Below are 13,574 nucleotides of genomic sequence, written 5' to 3' on the forward strand. Positions count from 1 at the left end.
GCACTTGTATCATGTACTACTTAGCTGCCTTTTTACATGATTTAATGTGTCACAAAGTCTTTCTACTGCGAGCCGTGATGAGTGAAATGTTACATAGGAATCGACATGACATTGACGACTTGTGATCATGAAGTATGAAACATGTAGTCGCAAAAGACCAATTGATGAAAGATATCTGGATGCAAGCTGACATTTTAAATATGTTTTTTTATTTATTTTTTATATTGCATTATTCTTCCAAAACATAAAATTTCTCTTTAGCACTATTGTATTACAATTAATTCCTAAATAAGTATGAGGTCTTTGTACAGTAGTTCACCATTGTCAGATTAGCATTCTAAATCATGTTTACAACCTTGTAGCACTGTAGGTTTCCATCCCACCACCACCCAATGTGAATGAACCACTGAATCATGCTGTGTATTCTGTATGTATGGTAGCATAGATAAGAAGCACTGATATCGTTCATGGTATGCACTGCAGCATTCTTTGTGATCATGTTCATTTTCCACAGCGAGCAAAAACTCACCCAAACTGCCTTTTTCTCACCTGAGAACACCTCACCTGAGAACACCGACACTCCACAAACACACCGTCCCGCTCCGTCAGTACAGACTGTGACCTCTGACATGTTGGTCGCTATCATTCCTTAGTGAGCACTTTTTATAACTTTGACTACTACTGGTCTTGCACTGAAACGGCAGGGTATAAAACGTTCCTCTGACTGTTATGTGCTTCTTTGCCGTCTGACACTTTCCAATGTAACTTACCAAGTTCTCAACTACTGTATTGTCATTGATCCTCTTTTTTTTTAGCTATTGAATTTCATTTCATGTGAATTTTGCTTGTGAATAATTGTCTTTGTAATTGATTTTGTTGTAATATTATTGTCAAAACTGCACAATATATCAGTTGATAATGGAAATTTGCAGTGAAGGGGGATGCACACCACAAGATTTTGATCATGCCGTCGTTAGTTAACCTGGCTCCAGACCAGTAGTTAGACCCAGTTCCATCTAATTTTAGAAGATCAGCAAAATCCTACATTGTAGCTGTCATAGCCAAAGACAGTGGTTGCAGGATGGAAAACATATGGGCCGATTGCACCTTTGGTCTCGAATGTTCAAGAAGCTCCCCCATCCCCCTTCAACAGGTCATTTGTACATGTATGATGTATACTGGTGCTGAACAATGTGTTTTCACATTTGATCATTTTATCTCTTATTTGTTCTTGCAGCTTTTTATCACATGATTGAGTGCAAATAAACCACAATGAAATCTCTCATTGAATCCTATGTGTGATTGCTGACAGATGCTCCTCACCTAGACTAGCACCAGCCTTGGCTTGTAATTTATTTTCAGAGATAATACATGAACATACAACATTATGTATGTTGCCCTCACAAGATCTCATCTCAGTCACTAGCAGGCCTAAAAAAAAATCCAACCAGACAGACCACATCATGTGTCTCAGCTAGAACAGGCCAAAGTCCTATTTATAATGAGCCCCTAACAGCATGGAGTCGGGCGCATGCGCAGTAGGTGCTGGATTGTTGCAGCTCCAGACAGGGCGGCCCGTTACCAAGCACTGCACCGCGCAGGGGCTGACAACGACGAAAGCAACGAGCATTGACAGAAGGAATACTGCCAGCGCGATAACAACACACAGTCCTGAATACGGTGAGTATGAACGCGCGAACGTCCCAATGACCCAGTTTATTCAATTTATTTCTGTATTTTGTGCATGCTTGTGTGTTTGCAGAAACTGTGTTTTATTCCCATCCAGTGAGAATTCGCTGGCATTGACAGTGCTGAGGTGTTCAGGGAGGCCTGTAGAGGGGGCCGCGCGGATAGGATAGCAACAACGCTGCGGGTTTTTAACACAGACGCACTGCAAACGGCCACATGTATTATTCTCAGCGTGGAATGTAGCAGTCAATCCCCGTCTATACACTCTTGGATAGAGTTCTAGTATGTTGCACTCATCATCTGCTGCAGCAGTCAACGGCCCGGCCGATTCTGCATGGCTTTTGGAGAATAGAAGGACCTGCGTGCGCCGCTCTTGTGTACCCCCGCTTCTAATAAATTGCACTTGGGTAACGCCTGGAAGCAAGGTGCTGAGGTGACGTCCAAACCCGTTTTGTGCACCTGACCCAAGTTTATGGCCTTGTCTGGTGTGTCTCATAAACGGGTTTAGTGCAGGACGGTTATAGGTTGTTATAATCATCTAATTGTAGGCTAGCCAAACCCCAGGGGAGAGTCAGTGCAGTTGTGCGCGCTGCTGGAGGTGCACTCTCAAGTATTGGTAGGTTATTATCAGAGCTGTGTCTCATAGTAGCCTACACATATGCTTACACCTAAAATATAGTCTACCTTTAACACATTTTCACACTCAGAAGGCTGCAAGAAGAATAGCCCATGCTAATTATGTTCAGTGATAATTGTATTTCAGGTGTAGCCTACTGTGTGAAGTTGAGTGTCATAATTGCTGTCTGGCTGTCACCTACATAGGCAATGTGTGACCTTAATAAGCTTTTCACAGCCTCCATTCCATCCTGCCTATGTTCATAACTTTTTTTAATAGGGAATGTCAAGGTTTTATAGGTCCATTCTGACACTGGGAAGTATTAGCAAGCAAGCTAGCAAAGTGAGCAGAGAGAAGACTGCAGGGCCAGATGTGTGAAGCTGCTCATGACATCAGGATATTCGCTCTAATCTACTGCAGGATTACTCTGAAAACTGTAGATTGTAGATGACTGTAGATTAAAATTTAAACCGCTTCTTCTCAGGCATTGTCTTGAAACTAGATTATATTATAACAGCAGCTATTGCGTAATTATTTACACACATTGACCAATCAAAGATAGAATAATTTGGTTGACTTAGACAAACAAAAGTGCATGATTTATATAATCATAATAATAACCCCCAAAAAGGTTGTTTTAGCTGTTAGATTTTGTAAATTTTTGTCTCAGACACATAAAGCAATACAATTCTACAAAATAGCTGCTTCTTTATTAATTCTGCTGTCTGTTTCAGGTAGGGCATGGCAGTGAATGTGTACGCCACATCTGTGTCCATTGACAACCTCAGCCGACATGACATGTTGGCATGGGTCAACGACTCCTTGCACCTCAATTACACCAAGATCGAACAGCTCTGTTCAGGTGAGGCTGAAGCTGTTCCCTAACATGGGTCTTCAACAAATAATCACAAGGTTCCTCGCTGTTATGAACAAAACAATGAAACCAAAACTGCTGTGTGGTTGTCTTGTGTTTTCCAGGTGCAGCATATTGCCAGTTCATGGACATGTTGTTTCCAGGTTGTATCCTTCTGAAGAAGGTCAAATTTCAAGCCAAGCTGGAGCATGAATTTATACACAACTTCAAAGTTCTTCAGGCAGCCTTCAAAAGGATGAGTGTTGACAAAGTCAGACATCTTTTATTATATTAGCATGCATTTCATTATATATTCTTTAATAATACTGTACATGATTTATTGTTTGAGTCCCTGCATTTGTCTCACATTGAATTAGTCATTGCAAGCATTTGCCGTTTCATTCTTGTAGATAATTCCCGTTGAAAAGCTCGTAAAAGGAAAGTTCCAGGACAACTTTGAATTCGTGCAGTGGTTCAAGAAGTTCTTCGATGCCAACTACGACGGGAAGGAGTACGACCCTCTACAAGCCAGACAGGGGCAGGATGTGTCCCCTGCCCCCAACCCAGGTGATCACTTTATCCACAGACCAAAGAGAAACCCAGGTAACCTTTGCCCTTTGACCTTTGCTGCACGGTCTTGCTGAGCTTTGGATGGCTCGAAAGCGCTCCCTGCAAGCAAGTGGTGTGAGCACGACCCACACAATGACTGCTGCCTTACTGGACCCATCTCACGGTGCGGCACTCACGAGCCACATGACACGGTGTATAGGTATCAGTGTTGTACTACTCCAGTGCTGGACTCATTTTCAGGGCTTGTGACTCAACTTGGACTTGAGCATTGATGACTCAGACTTGGACTCGAGCATTCATGCATTCAGACTTGGAAGTTGGAGATGGGGACTTGGACTTGTTAATTGATAAAGACTTTTTTTTTTTTGTAATAGGCCCTAATAATTAGAGATGGGATATCGGTATCGGGTGCCGATACTGACGTAATTCATAGAGATGCTGCGATCCGATCATGTGATCGGATATCGGCGCGATATCAGCCAAAAAACATGGATCGGATCGGATTCCAGCGAAAATGACCGATCCAAGGCTCCGATATAAGCACTCCATTCCATGACTCCGCTCCAGGATTTCTATCCAGCATGCAGCACACTGAGGCCGCGTTGAGCCTAGGATGGCCAGGGCCAAAACGTTGTCTTGCTTCAACATACATCGCATCGCATAAACCATTTCCACCCGCAGGTTTGAGGAGTAGCTAACATAAACGTCAGATAAATACTCTCAATAGGCTAACGTTACCCACTGAGGCAGCTAACATGGCTAATTAGCTAGCTAACAGCAGCTATCTTTCTGCTCTAACTAACGTTAATGACACGTTAGTTGACTGAGCGAACGGCGCTGTACAGCAGGTCGTTATCAAAACGTATTGCACTGAAGAGAAGTAACATTAGATAATGACGAAAGACTCCTCCAATCTGGCAGTGGAAATGTATGCACAAACTTTGTGTGTAACTTTGCGAGACTCAACCGAATGACTGATGAGTCTCGCGTTGAGCCTAGGATGGCCAGGGCTTAGATCTGCGTGAGCACGACCCGTCGTAATTTGTCCAATTCAAGGTACATTAAAACGTTGTCTTGCTTCAACATACATCGCATCGCATAAACCATTTCCACCCGCAGGTTTGAGGAGTAGCTAACATAAACGTCAGATAAATACTCTCTATAGGCTAACGTTACCCACTGAGGCAGCTAACATGGCTAATTAGTTAGCTAACACCAGCTATCTTTCTCCTCTAAACTAACGTTAACGACACGAGTTGACTGAGCGAACGGCGCTGTACAGCAGGTCGTTATCAAAACGTATTGCACTGAAGAGAAGTAACATTAGAAAACTCCTTAGAAGACTCCTCCAATCTGGCAGTGGAAATGTATGCACAAACTTTGTGTGTGTGTGTGTGTGTGTGTGTGTGAGAGAGAGAGAGAGAGACAGGGACAGGGCTGTGTGTGTATGTGTCCTGTGTGAGACAGAGTGGGGGTGTATGTGTGAGGAAACAATAATTATTTGTGTCCAGTGTTCACCCATTACAAAATAAGTGTGTATTTGATTGTTATGTTTTAGTTTTACATCAAATTAATTAGATTAACTAAATCGTTTACATTCTATATTACCAAAGCATACACATACCTAACCCTAAAAATGTTTGTTGCCTGCTAGCTATCAGACAGCATAGAGAGGCTTAAATATGTGCTGTATCGGTATCGGATCGAAATCGGTATCGAATCGGGTATCGAAATTTGATCGGAATCGGATCGGCTTTGAGGCTAAAATATCGGAATCGGATCGGAATTGAAAAATCTCGATCGCAGCATCTCTATTCACATATCGGATATCGGACTGATGAAATGTTATTTTAATCATTTCGAGTGGATCAATTGTTTGGAAATATCTAATGACCTTTTTTTAATTGTTGAATTTAATATTGTATAATATTAATGCTATGAGATAATTGATTACTAAATCAAATACTAAATGATGTCACAGTACAAGCCAGCTGCTATGTAAAGGTGGAGGCTGCAGCTCCTTGGGAGAATTGCCAAGAGATCTGGTATCGGAATCAGTATCAGTACTGTATCAGCAGCAGATATCCAAATTCAGGTATCGAATTCGGATCAGAACTGAAGAAAATTAGTGTACCTCTACTAATAATTTAGCATAAGATATAGAGAACTATATTAATACTGTGACATTATTGAATTTTGTGCAAGAACAGGCACGTGTTCCACCTACATGTTGATTTACGCTCTTGTTCAGTAACTAGACACGGATTCAGGTAACAAGGACTTGACTCAGACTCGGCTCAGACTCTTCTTTGGTGACTTGGACTCGAACACTGGGGACTCGAGGCTTGACTCGGACTCGAGATAGCGATTTGATTACAACACTGGCAGGTATCACTAAGACACTGTTGATTTGATTACAACACTGGCAGGTATCACTAAGACACTGTTGATTTGATTACAACACTGGCAGGTATCACTAAGACACTGTTGCGATTGTGTTAATTGCCTCAGTGCCTCGTGCAGATGATGCAGCTCCATTTGTAACTTGTTTCCAATTCTGACTGATTTTACACAATGATGTCAGAAACCCAACAAAATAATTTAATGTGACTTTAATTTCAATAGATGATATCATATTGTTGCAGTTCCATTTCCCTGAAAGTTGGACTGATAAATGCATAGTTATTTGTGTCATTTTACTAAATGACACAGCCTTACCAGACTTGCTATGTCTTTGTGAAAGCTCTTTTTTCCATTTCTTTCTTTTTGTGCTTGGAAGTCATGCTGAACAATCTAATCTGGCATCTATAGTGTGCCATAAGCCTGCTTTGTGACCTTGTCACTGGTAAGCAGCGTGCTTGTAAATGGACAGAACGACAGCATTTCTTTTCCAAAGTTGTGATAATGTGTGTTGGCATGGTTTGTTTCTGCGTTTGTTTGAAACACTTCTGTAGTCTCCGCTGAAGCACTTGTCGAGGTTTGGCAGCGCACACAAGCTATTGCAATACTTTTGAGCTCACATAAATGACACTCCGCTATTTCAAAATGTTTTGATTTTGATTTATAATTTGGCGTTTTAAAATCCTTTGAATCTGTGATCATTTATAATCCCAGTGTGTGTCTTTTATATCGGCATTGTCGGATAATTCGAAATGTCTCAGTTCACAAAATGAGTAACGGACCGCCATATCAAAGGCACAACATTATGCTACGCTTTCAACATTAGCTCTCAATAATATGCTGGATACCCATCGCTGCTGAGCTTATGTAAATGAATTAAATGCCCTATAATTCAAATGCTGATCATCTCTGACCATCCCTGGCTGCTCCAGGACCACAGAGGACATCTCCAACAGTTCCCAAAAACATGCCAGCACCACAGAGGGTCCATCACATTACTCCAGCCCTGAGGAAGAATCCGTCTTTGTCTCGAAACGGTGGCAGTGATGCTGAGGTCATGGAGCTAAATCAACAGGTATACAGTCCCAGACAGAGCAGGGAGGCAACTCCCAAACCACATAATCTCATATCACTCTTGTTACTTTGCCTACCGTTTCTCTGCTCTAGAGACTCACACCTATTGTCAGGAGATGGTTTCTTTGTTGTTGATGTTGACCGAGTTACTTTGCCTACCGTTTCTCTGCTCTAGAGACTCACACCTATTGTCAGGAGATGGTTTCTTTGTTGTTGATGTTGACCAAGTCAAGCTTATTTCCCTGTAACAGAATAGAAGATTATCTTAGTTAGTTAAAATTGGATGTGTCACGATTGTGATGTCATCAGTGATGATGTCATCAGTGATGTCATCAGTGATTCATCTTCTTCTGTGGTGTTTTATGGCAGTTGGCTTCCTTTATGTTGCATCACCCGCCTCCTTCTGGATTTATCCATCCACTGTTTCCCTACATTCTGTCCTGTACTCTCATTCCATACTGGATGATCCCACCATCTGCTGGTCCTAGTGATGTCATCAGTGATGTCACTTGAGCAATTGTGATGTCATCAGTGATGTCATCGCCGATGTCGCTCGAGCAATTGTGATTGCTTCCTGACTGAGGCCTATTCGTGCATTCCTTTATAACTGGGGACTGGTAATCTTACGACTTCAAAGGTCATGAGCTGGGCGGTGACGTCATCAGAGCTGGTATTTCCCATTCCAAACTCGTAGGAGCCTCAGCAGCCCCATGCAACCTCTTCTGGTTTGTTTGTGTCTCATTAAATCAGCTGTACACACAACACTGCCTAACTTCTATCTGTGTGGACATGAGGCTGCAGTGTTTGTATGCGCAAAATGCCGCGAAATGCCATGTTGTCAATTGTTATTGCTAACAATGGCTAGCCTGGCTAGCGACTGGATCTGACCAATGAACAGTGAACTTCCCAGCTCAAGTTTTCTGCAAATGGAACGCTAACAAAACAGATGTGATGTCATTTAGCCTCCACAGCCCAGTTATTTTGCGATAAAGGAACGCACGATATATCCTTCCAGACAACTGGGATGTCGGTGTTTCCTAGTGGAATACTCCCACCCCCCACCTTCAAAGCATTCCAGTGTACAAAGGCAAAATGCAAGCAACAAACATGGCTGACCGCGACAAACTTTTTTTTTGTTTGGCAAATAGCAAGACAGCTTAACAACGAGCGGAGCACCCTCCTTGCATATTTAAACTAAAATGAGGAGTGGCAACGGCACATAAGGTAACTTATTCCATTATACAATATATTTTATTTTGGCACTTCATACTTTGGACTACATACTCCATGGTTGCGGCCATTGTTGTGGGACATCAGACAACTGATTCCCAGCCTAGTGGGGGTAGATTTTTTTCTCCCAGTTTTCAAGTCGGAGCTCCCACTTTGAGTGCCGTTCCAGCGCACTTTTCCTAATAGGAGGTCAGAAGATCCGAAGGTCCCAGTTGTCTGGAATGCAACATAAGTGGTGGGAGTAACAGGTGGCGCATCATCTCCAGAGACTCCACCAATTTTAGTTTCTTAAAATGGTGCTGCTTTAGTGAGCCGATATCCTTCATTTTTATTGTTTTACTGACTGGTTAAGGTGTAAAGAATCAGAGCAGGGCCGTAGCCAGGGATTTCGGGCCCCATGAAAGGATATCACATCGGGCCCACGGATGCCGCCGTCCAAAGGGCGGCGGCGGAAAATTTGGGCCATTTGGGGCCCCTGTCAGTCAAGGGCCCTTGGAATCGTCCACACTCACCCCCCCCCCCTGCCCCCCCCCCTGGCTACGGCCCTGAGAGTAGCACTAGATTGTACTTGATTGAATTCACCTTCTTCTCACATGACTTCTTTTTTTGAGAGGGCAAAGACAACTACTGACCCAAACCCTTAACACTTGGTTAACGCTAAAAACATATAAATCACATGAGATAGTTTACCTACTCACTCCCCTTTTGCTCTTATTTATTTCATAATTGCTTATAAACAATGTGTCAGCATACATGTAGTCTTTGATCATACTTATTTATTATATTCTCCCCCATCTGTCTTTTGTAAGTTGATGGAGTTGAAGTTGACTGTAGATGGGCTAGAGAAGGAGAGAGACTTCTACTTCAGCAAACTACGGGACATTGAGCTGATCTGCCAGGAGCATGAGAGTGAAAACAACGGCGTCCTCAGCAAGATCATCGACATTCTCTACGCAACAGAGGTATCTGTCCTCACCAACACAACAGAGGTATCCGTCCTCACCAACACAACAGAGGTATCCGTCCTCACCAACACAACAGAGGTATCTGTCCTCACCAACACAACAGAGGTATCCGTCCTCACCAACACAACAGAGGTATCTGTCCTCACCAACACAACAGAGGTATCTGTCCTCACCAACACAACAGAGGTATCTGTCCTCACCAACACAACAGAGGTATCTGTCCTCACCAACACAACAGAGGTATCCGTCCTCACCACTTCCAATTGGAACTTGAAAAAAACAGAATTGGAATTGAATTGGGCGGAGCTGAATTTAATTCAATGAAAATCTGTGAAATTTCAAGTTTTCAGTTGTGTTTTGTTTTTTTGACCACATATCTGAGATTACACTTAATGTTTTATTTATAATGTTCAGTGAGTCAAGACAAACTCTCAGAATTCTGTTTCCCGTCATTTCAATTCAATTCACATTCTGTTTCCTTAGAGCGGGGTGAAATTCCAATTCTAACTCCAATTCCAGGAACTGAGTTGGAATTGACCATGCTTTCTCAATTCAGTTCATGAATGGCCCGAAACCTGTAGGATGTTCACTGTCATCAGACTAGACGAGGAAAATGTAAACACTTGGGTAGTGTACAAGTAAAAGCACTCGCCTACCACCGCAGAGACCTGGCCAGCAGTACTTCCAGCTTGGTCAGACGTTCCTACAGACACACAACTGGCCGTGTCTGCAGGTGGGAAGTGAAGTGGGGTATGAGTCCTGGTCGCTGCACTAGTGTCTCCTCTGGTCGGTTGGGTGGTCTGTTCGGGAGGAGGGGAACTGGGGAGAATAGCGCGAGCGGCGATCCTCCCACGTGCTACGTCCTGCCGGTGAAAGTCCTTGCCGTCAAGTGAAAAGAAGCGGCTGGCACATGTATCGGAGGAAGCATGGCTAGTCTACGGCTCCCAGTGTGGCCCAGTTTGGATGTGCGTGTCCCTGTCTACTTTTTAGTCTACGGCTCACCCCAGATCAGCAGAGGGGGTGGAGCAACGACTGGGACAGCAGGGGGAATTGGCCAAGTACAATTGGGGGGGAAATCCGAAAGAACATGATCAAAAAAGAAAATAATATGTAAACACTTGGACACTTGAATGAGTAATATCTACTAATGTGTCTCCCATTTCTCAGGACGGCTTTGCAGCTCCAGAAGACGAGGAACTTGAAGAACAAGCTCACCTGGACCAGGATGAATACTGAGCCCCTCCCCCTTACATCTCTGTCTGTCCCCCTCTACCTTGCTTTTTGTCCTCATTTGTTTTCTATTCTCTCTGCACGCTCTCTGCAAATACTCCTCGTTATTCCTACTCTCTTCTGTCTTTTCCTTTCTCTCATATGTATATCTGTTTGCCCCACCCCCCTTTCGCCTGTCTACATCCTATACACCCCCCCCCCTTCGCCTGTCTACATACTATACACTATAACTCTGTATCATTGTTTACCCCGCCCCCCTTTCGCCTGTCTACATCCTATACACAACCCCCCCCCCTTTTTTTGCCTGTCTACATCCTATACACTCCCCCCCCCCCTTTCGCCTGTCTACATCCTATACACCCCCCCTTTCGCCTGTCTACATACTAGACACTACAACTCTGTATCATTTGCTGCTCCTCCCTGCCCCCATGCCACCACCGACACAGCAACAACAATAACGTACAACATATCCCAATTATTTTAGCATGAATAACGCAGAAAATCAAGCTTAGCCAAGGCGATGAATGGTATGGAGGTCGTTATGGCATACAGTGATTTTAAAGTCTGTAAATATTCCAACATTTTTTGATTTCTAATATTTTTGCTCATCATGGAGCTATTTATTTAAATGTCTTTTGTGCGCCGTTTTCGTTCTGTTAGAGCACAGACAACCACTGCTGGAACGTGCCATCAAGACACTCCCAGTCTTTACTAAAACTGTAAAGAAAGACATCATGTGATTTTTCGAATAACGGTTTCTTATTTATTTAACTTATATTTCCTTAGAATAACTGTCCTGTAGGGAAATTGGTGCAAAAACCTACTGTAAATTAATGAAACACTGGGTCCCTTTGTGTTATTTCAGTTATGGAGTCCGCAGAGAGTCCCCCTTTTGCTTTCTGTTCTGGTGGGTTCATAGCATGTAGAAACACTGAAGGAAATACAGTGATATACCAACTCAAGAGACATAGGATCAGTGAGTGCGCTGCGATTATTCATTATTGATAAGCATATCTGAGCATGAGAATGTTACACATTGACTGTGAATGAGTGGCATATTTTGTAAATGTATTCTGTGTGGAGATTCTACGTCTCACAATTGCCATTGCATTTATTAGGCTAATATGCAGTAGCCTATGAGTTTTAAGTTCAGAGGTGGGAAACGGATCCTGCAGACTGACAATATGGGTTTAGATTGTAGCAGTTCAAATGTTTTATTCTAAAATAAAGGGGAGTCTGACACTGAATTAACATAGACAGATTGTCACATGACAGTTTTGCTCTTGTTTTGACTGCTAACAATGCTGTGTTTATTTATCATTTTAATTTGCAGTAAAGAGTTGCCCAGCTAATGGGTGTATGAGTTGAAGTTAAGAGGAGTGAAGTCAGTATTAAGGGGTCTGTGACCAGTTCAGAATGATGCTGGTCGTCATTAGCATCTAGTTAAACTAAGGGAGTCTCCTTGTCCTTTCTCCAGCTGCTTTTACTTTGCAAACTGACCGTCTGCTCTGAATCTCGCATTCATTGACCATGTAAATGTTTGCAGAACACTCATCTTTTGAGTTTTGAGTAAATAAACAGTTGTGAAATAAATGTGTTTGTTTATTCTTCATTCATGTTTTTTCTTAATTTTTCTTATTTTATTTTATTTTTTACAGCCGCACGCAGCTCGGCCGCTCCGTGGCCTCATGTACTCTGACATGAGCAGCGCACAATCGCCTACTCTGTCTAATCATCACTGATAATGTCACAATGCCTATGACATCATCAGTGATGCCATAAGATGATTTTGGTCAATGATGTCACTGATGAAAAGCCAAAAATTAACTTTATTGCGTGGCCTCGCCTGCCCTATTGGTGGCGCGAGTGTGTGTGTGTGTTACTTGTTAGTGCAACAGTGATGTCACAATGCCTCCTTGTGTGTGTGTGTGTGTGTGTGTGTGTGTGCGCCCCATTATATCACTGATGACATCATCAGTGTGTGTGCCCCCCTATGACATCACTGATCAGTCCACCTAATAAGAAAGTCCGGCTCCATCATCACTGTGCAATTAGGGCAATTAATCTGCCATAATTAACTAATTAACTATTTTTTTTATATATAGATAGATTGCACTCATTGCAAGCTTCTCTGGGTAATACATTCATCTGACTAACATGAAGGTAAAATGTAATGCAGTTCTCAATCTCATGAATGAAACCCATGAGTCTGACAGAGCAAGTCACAGCAGTTTATTCCACTGGGATACAGCAGGGGGCAGCACGGCTCTGTGCTATAAACTGTAAGAGAAGCAATAAAGTGAATTTTTGGTTTTTGGAAGTCATCTTCTACTATCAACCATATCACATTACAGCCATAGGCGAAGTTTGAACTTTAAGGTTGGGGGTGCAGAAAAAATAGAGGAAAATTAATACCAGCACGTGCATTTTCATATCCTGACTAATATGCCCAATGAGTGATGGAATATTGCGAGAATTTACCTTAGAAATCAAAGGGCCTGTCTGATTCTCAAGTGAACGAGCTTTATAGGTGGCATTTCTAGGTAAGAAGTTGTAATTAGGATGTCTGAAACCAGTTTGATACATAAGTTCACTGAATTTACAACCTTTCTAGGTACCTGGTTATGGATAATTTTCGAGGAACCATACCATGCACACTTTGGTGGGTTAGGGTATCCCATGATACCTTGCGACCCTTACAACCGACAAAGAAGAACGAAGCAAGCCTAAGCTAGTGTCCTCCCATGGTGTCCTCTAGTACAGTGTTTCCCAACCAGGGGTACGTGTAGCCTACCCCTAGGGGTAGGCTACTTAAGCAGCTTGCAGGGGGTACTTGGAAAGATTGGGGATTGCAATTTAATTCCAAAAAGAAAGAAAAAAGAAAAATACACGTAATTTCAAGTGATGTTCACGCATGTCAAAATTGTGCACAAATCAACTACAGTAG

General features: G+C 42.7%; 1 protein-coding gene across 2 annotated transcripts; it reads left to right on the top strand.

The window, feature by feature from the left end:
- Positions 1 to 3,046: 3,046 nt before the first annotated feature.
- On the top strand, positions 3,047 to 10,633 carry mapre3a (microtubule-associated protein, RP/EB family, member 3a; the record flags this gene model as incomplete). Of its 2 annotated transcripts, none has more annotated exons than XM_083633251.1 (6): positions 3,047 to 3,167; positions 3,284 to 3,429; positions 3,569 to 3,761; positions 7,061 to 7,203; positions 9,242 to 9,394; positions 10,565 to 10,633. In XM_083633251.1, the coding sequence occupies 6 exons, from the start codon at positions 3,047 to 3,049 to the stop codon at positions 10,631 to 10,633; spliced, it is 825 nt and encodes a 274-aa protein (XP_083489377.1). The 2 variants fall into 2 exon arrangements, with proteins under 2 accessions (XP_083489377.1, XP_083489378.1); XM_083633252.1 differs by having other exon boundaries at positions 3,569 to 3,725.
- Positions 10,634 to 13,574: the final 2,941 nt, after the last annotated feature.

Source organism: Poromitra crassiceps (assembly GCF_964638095.1).
Source record: "Poromitra crassiceps genome assembly, chromosome: 3".
Lineage (NCBI taxonomy): Eukaryota > Metazoa > Chordata > Actinopteri > Beryciformes > Melamphaidae > Poromitra > Poromitra crassiceps.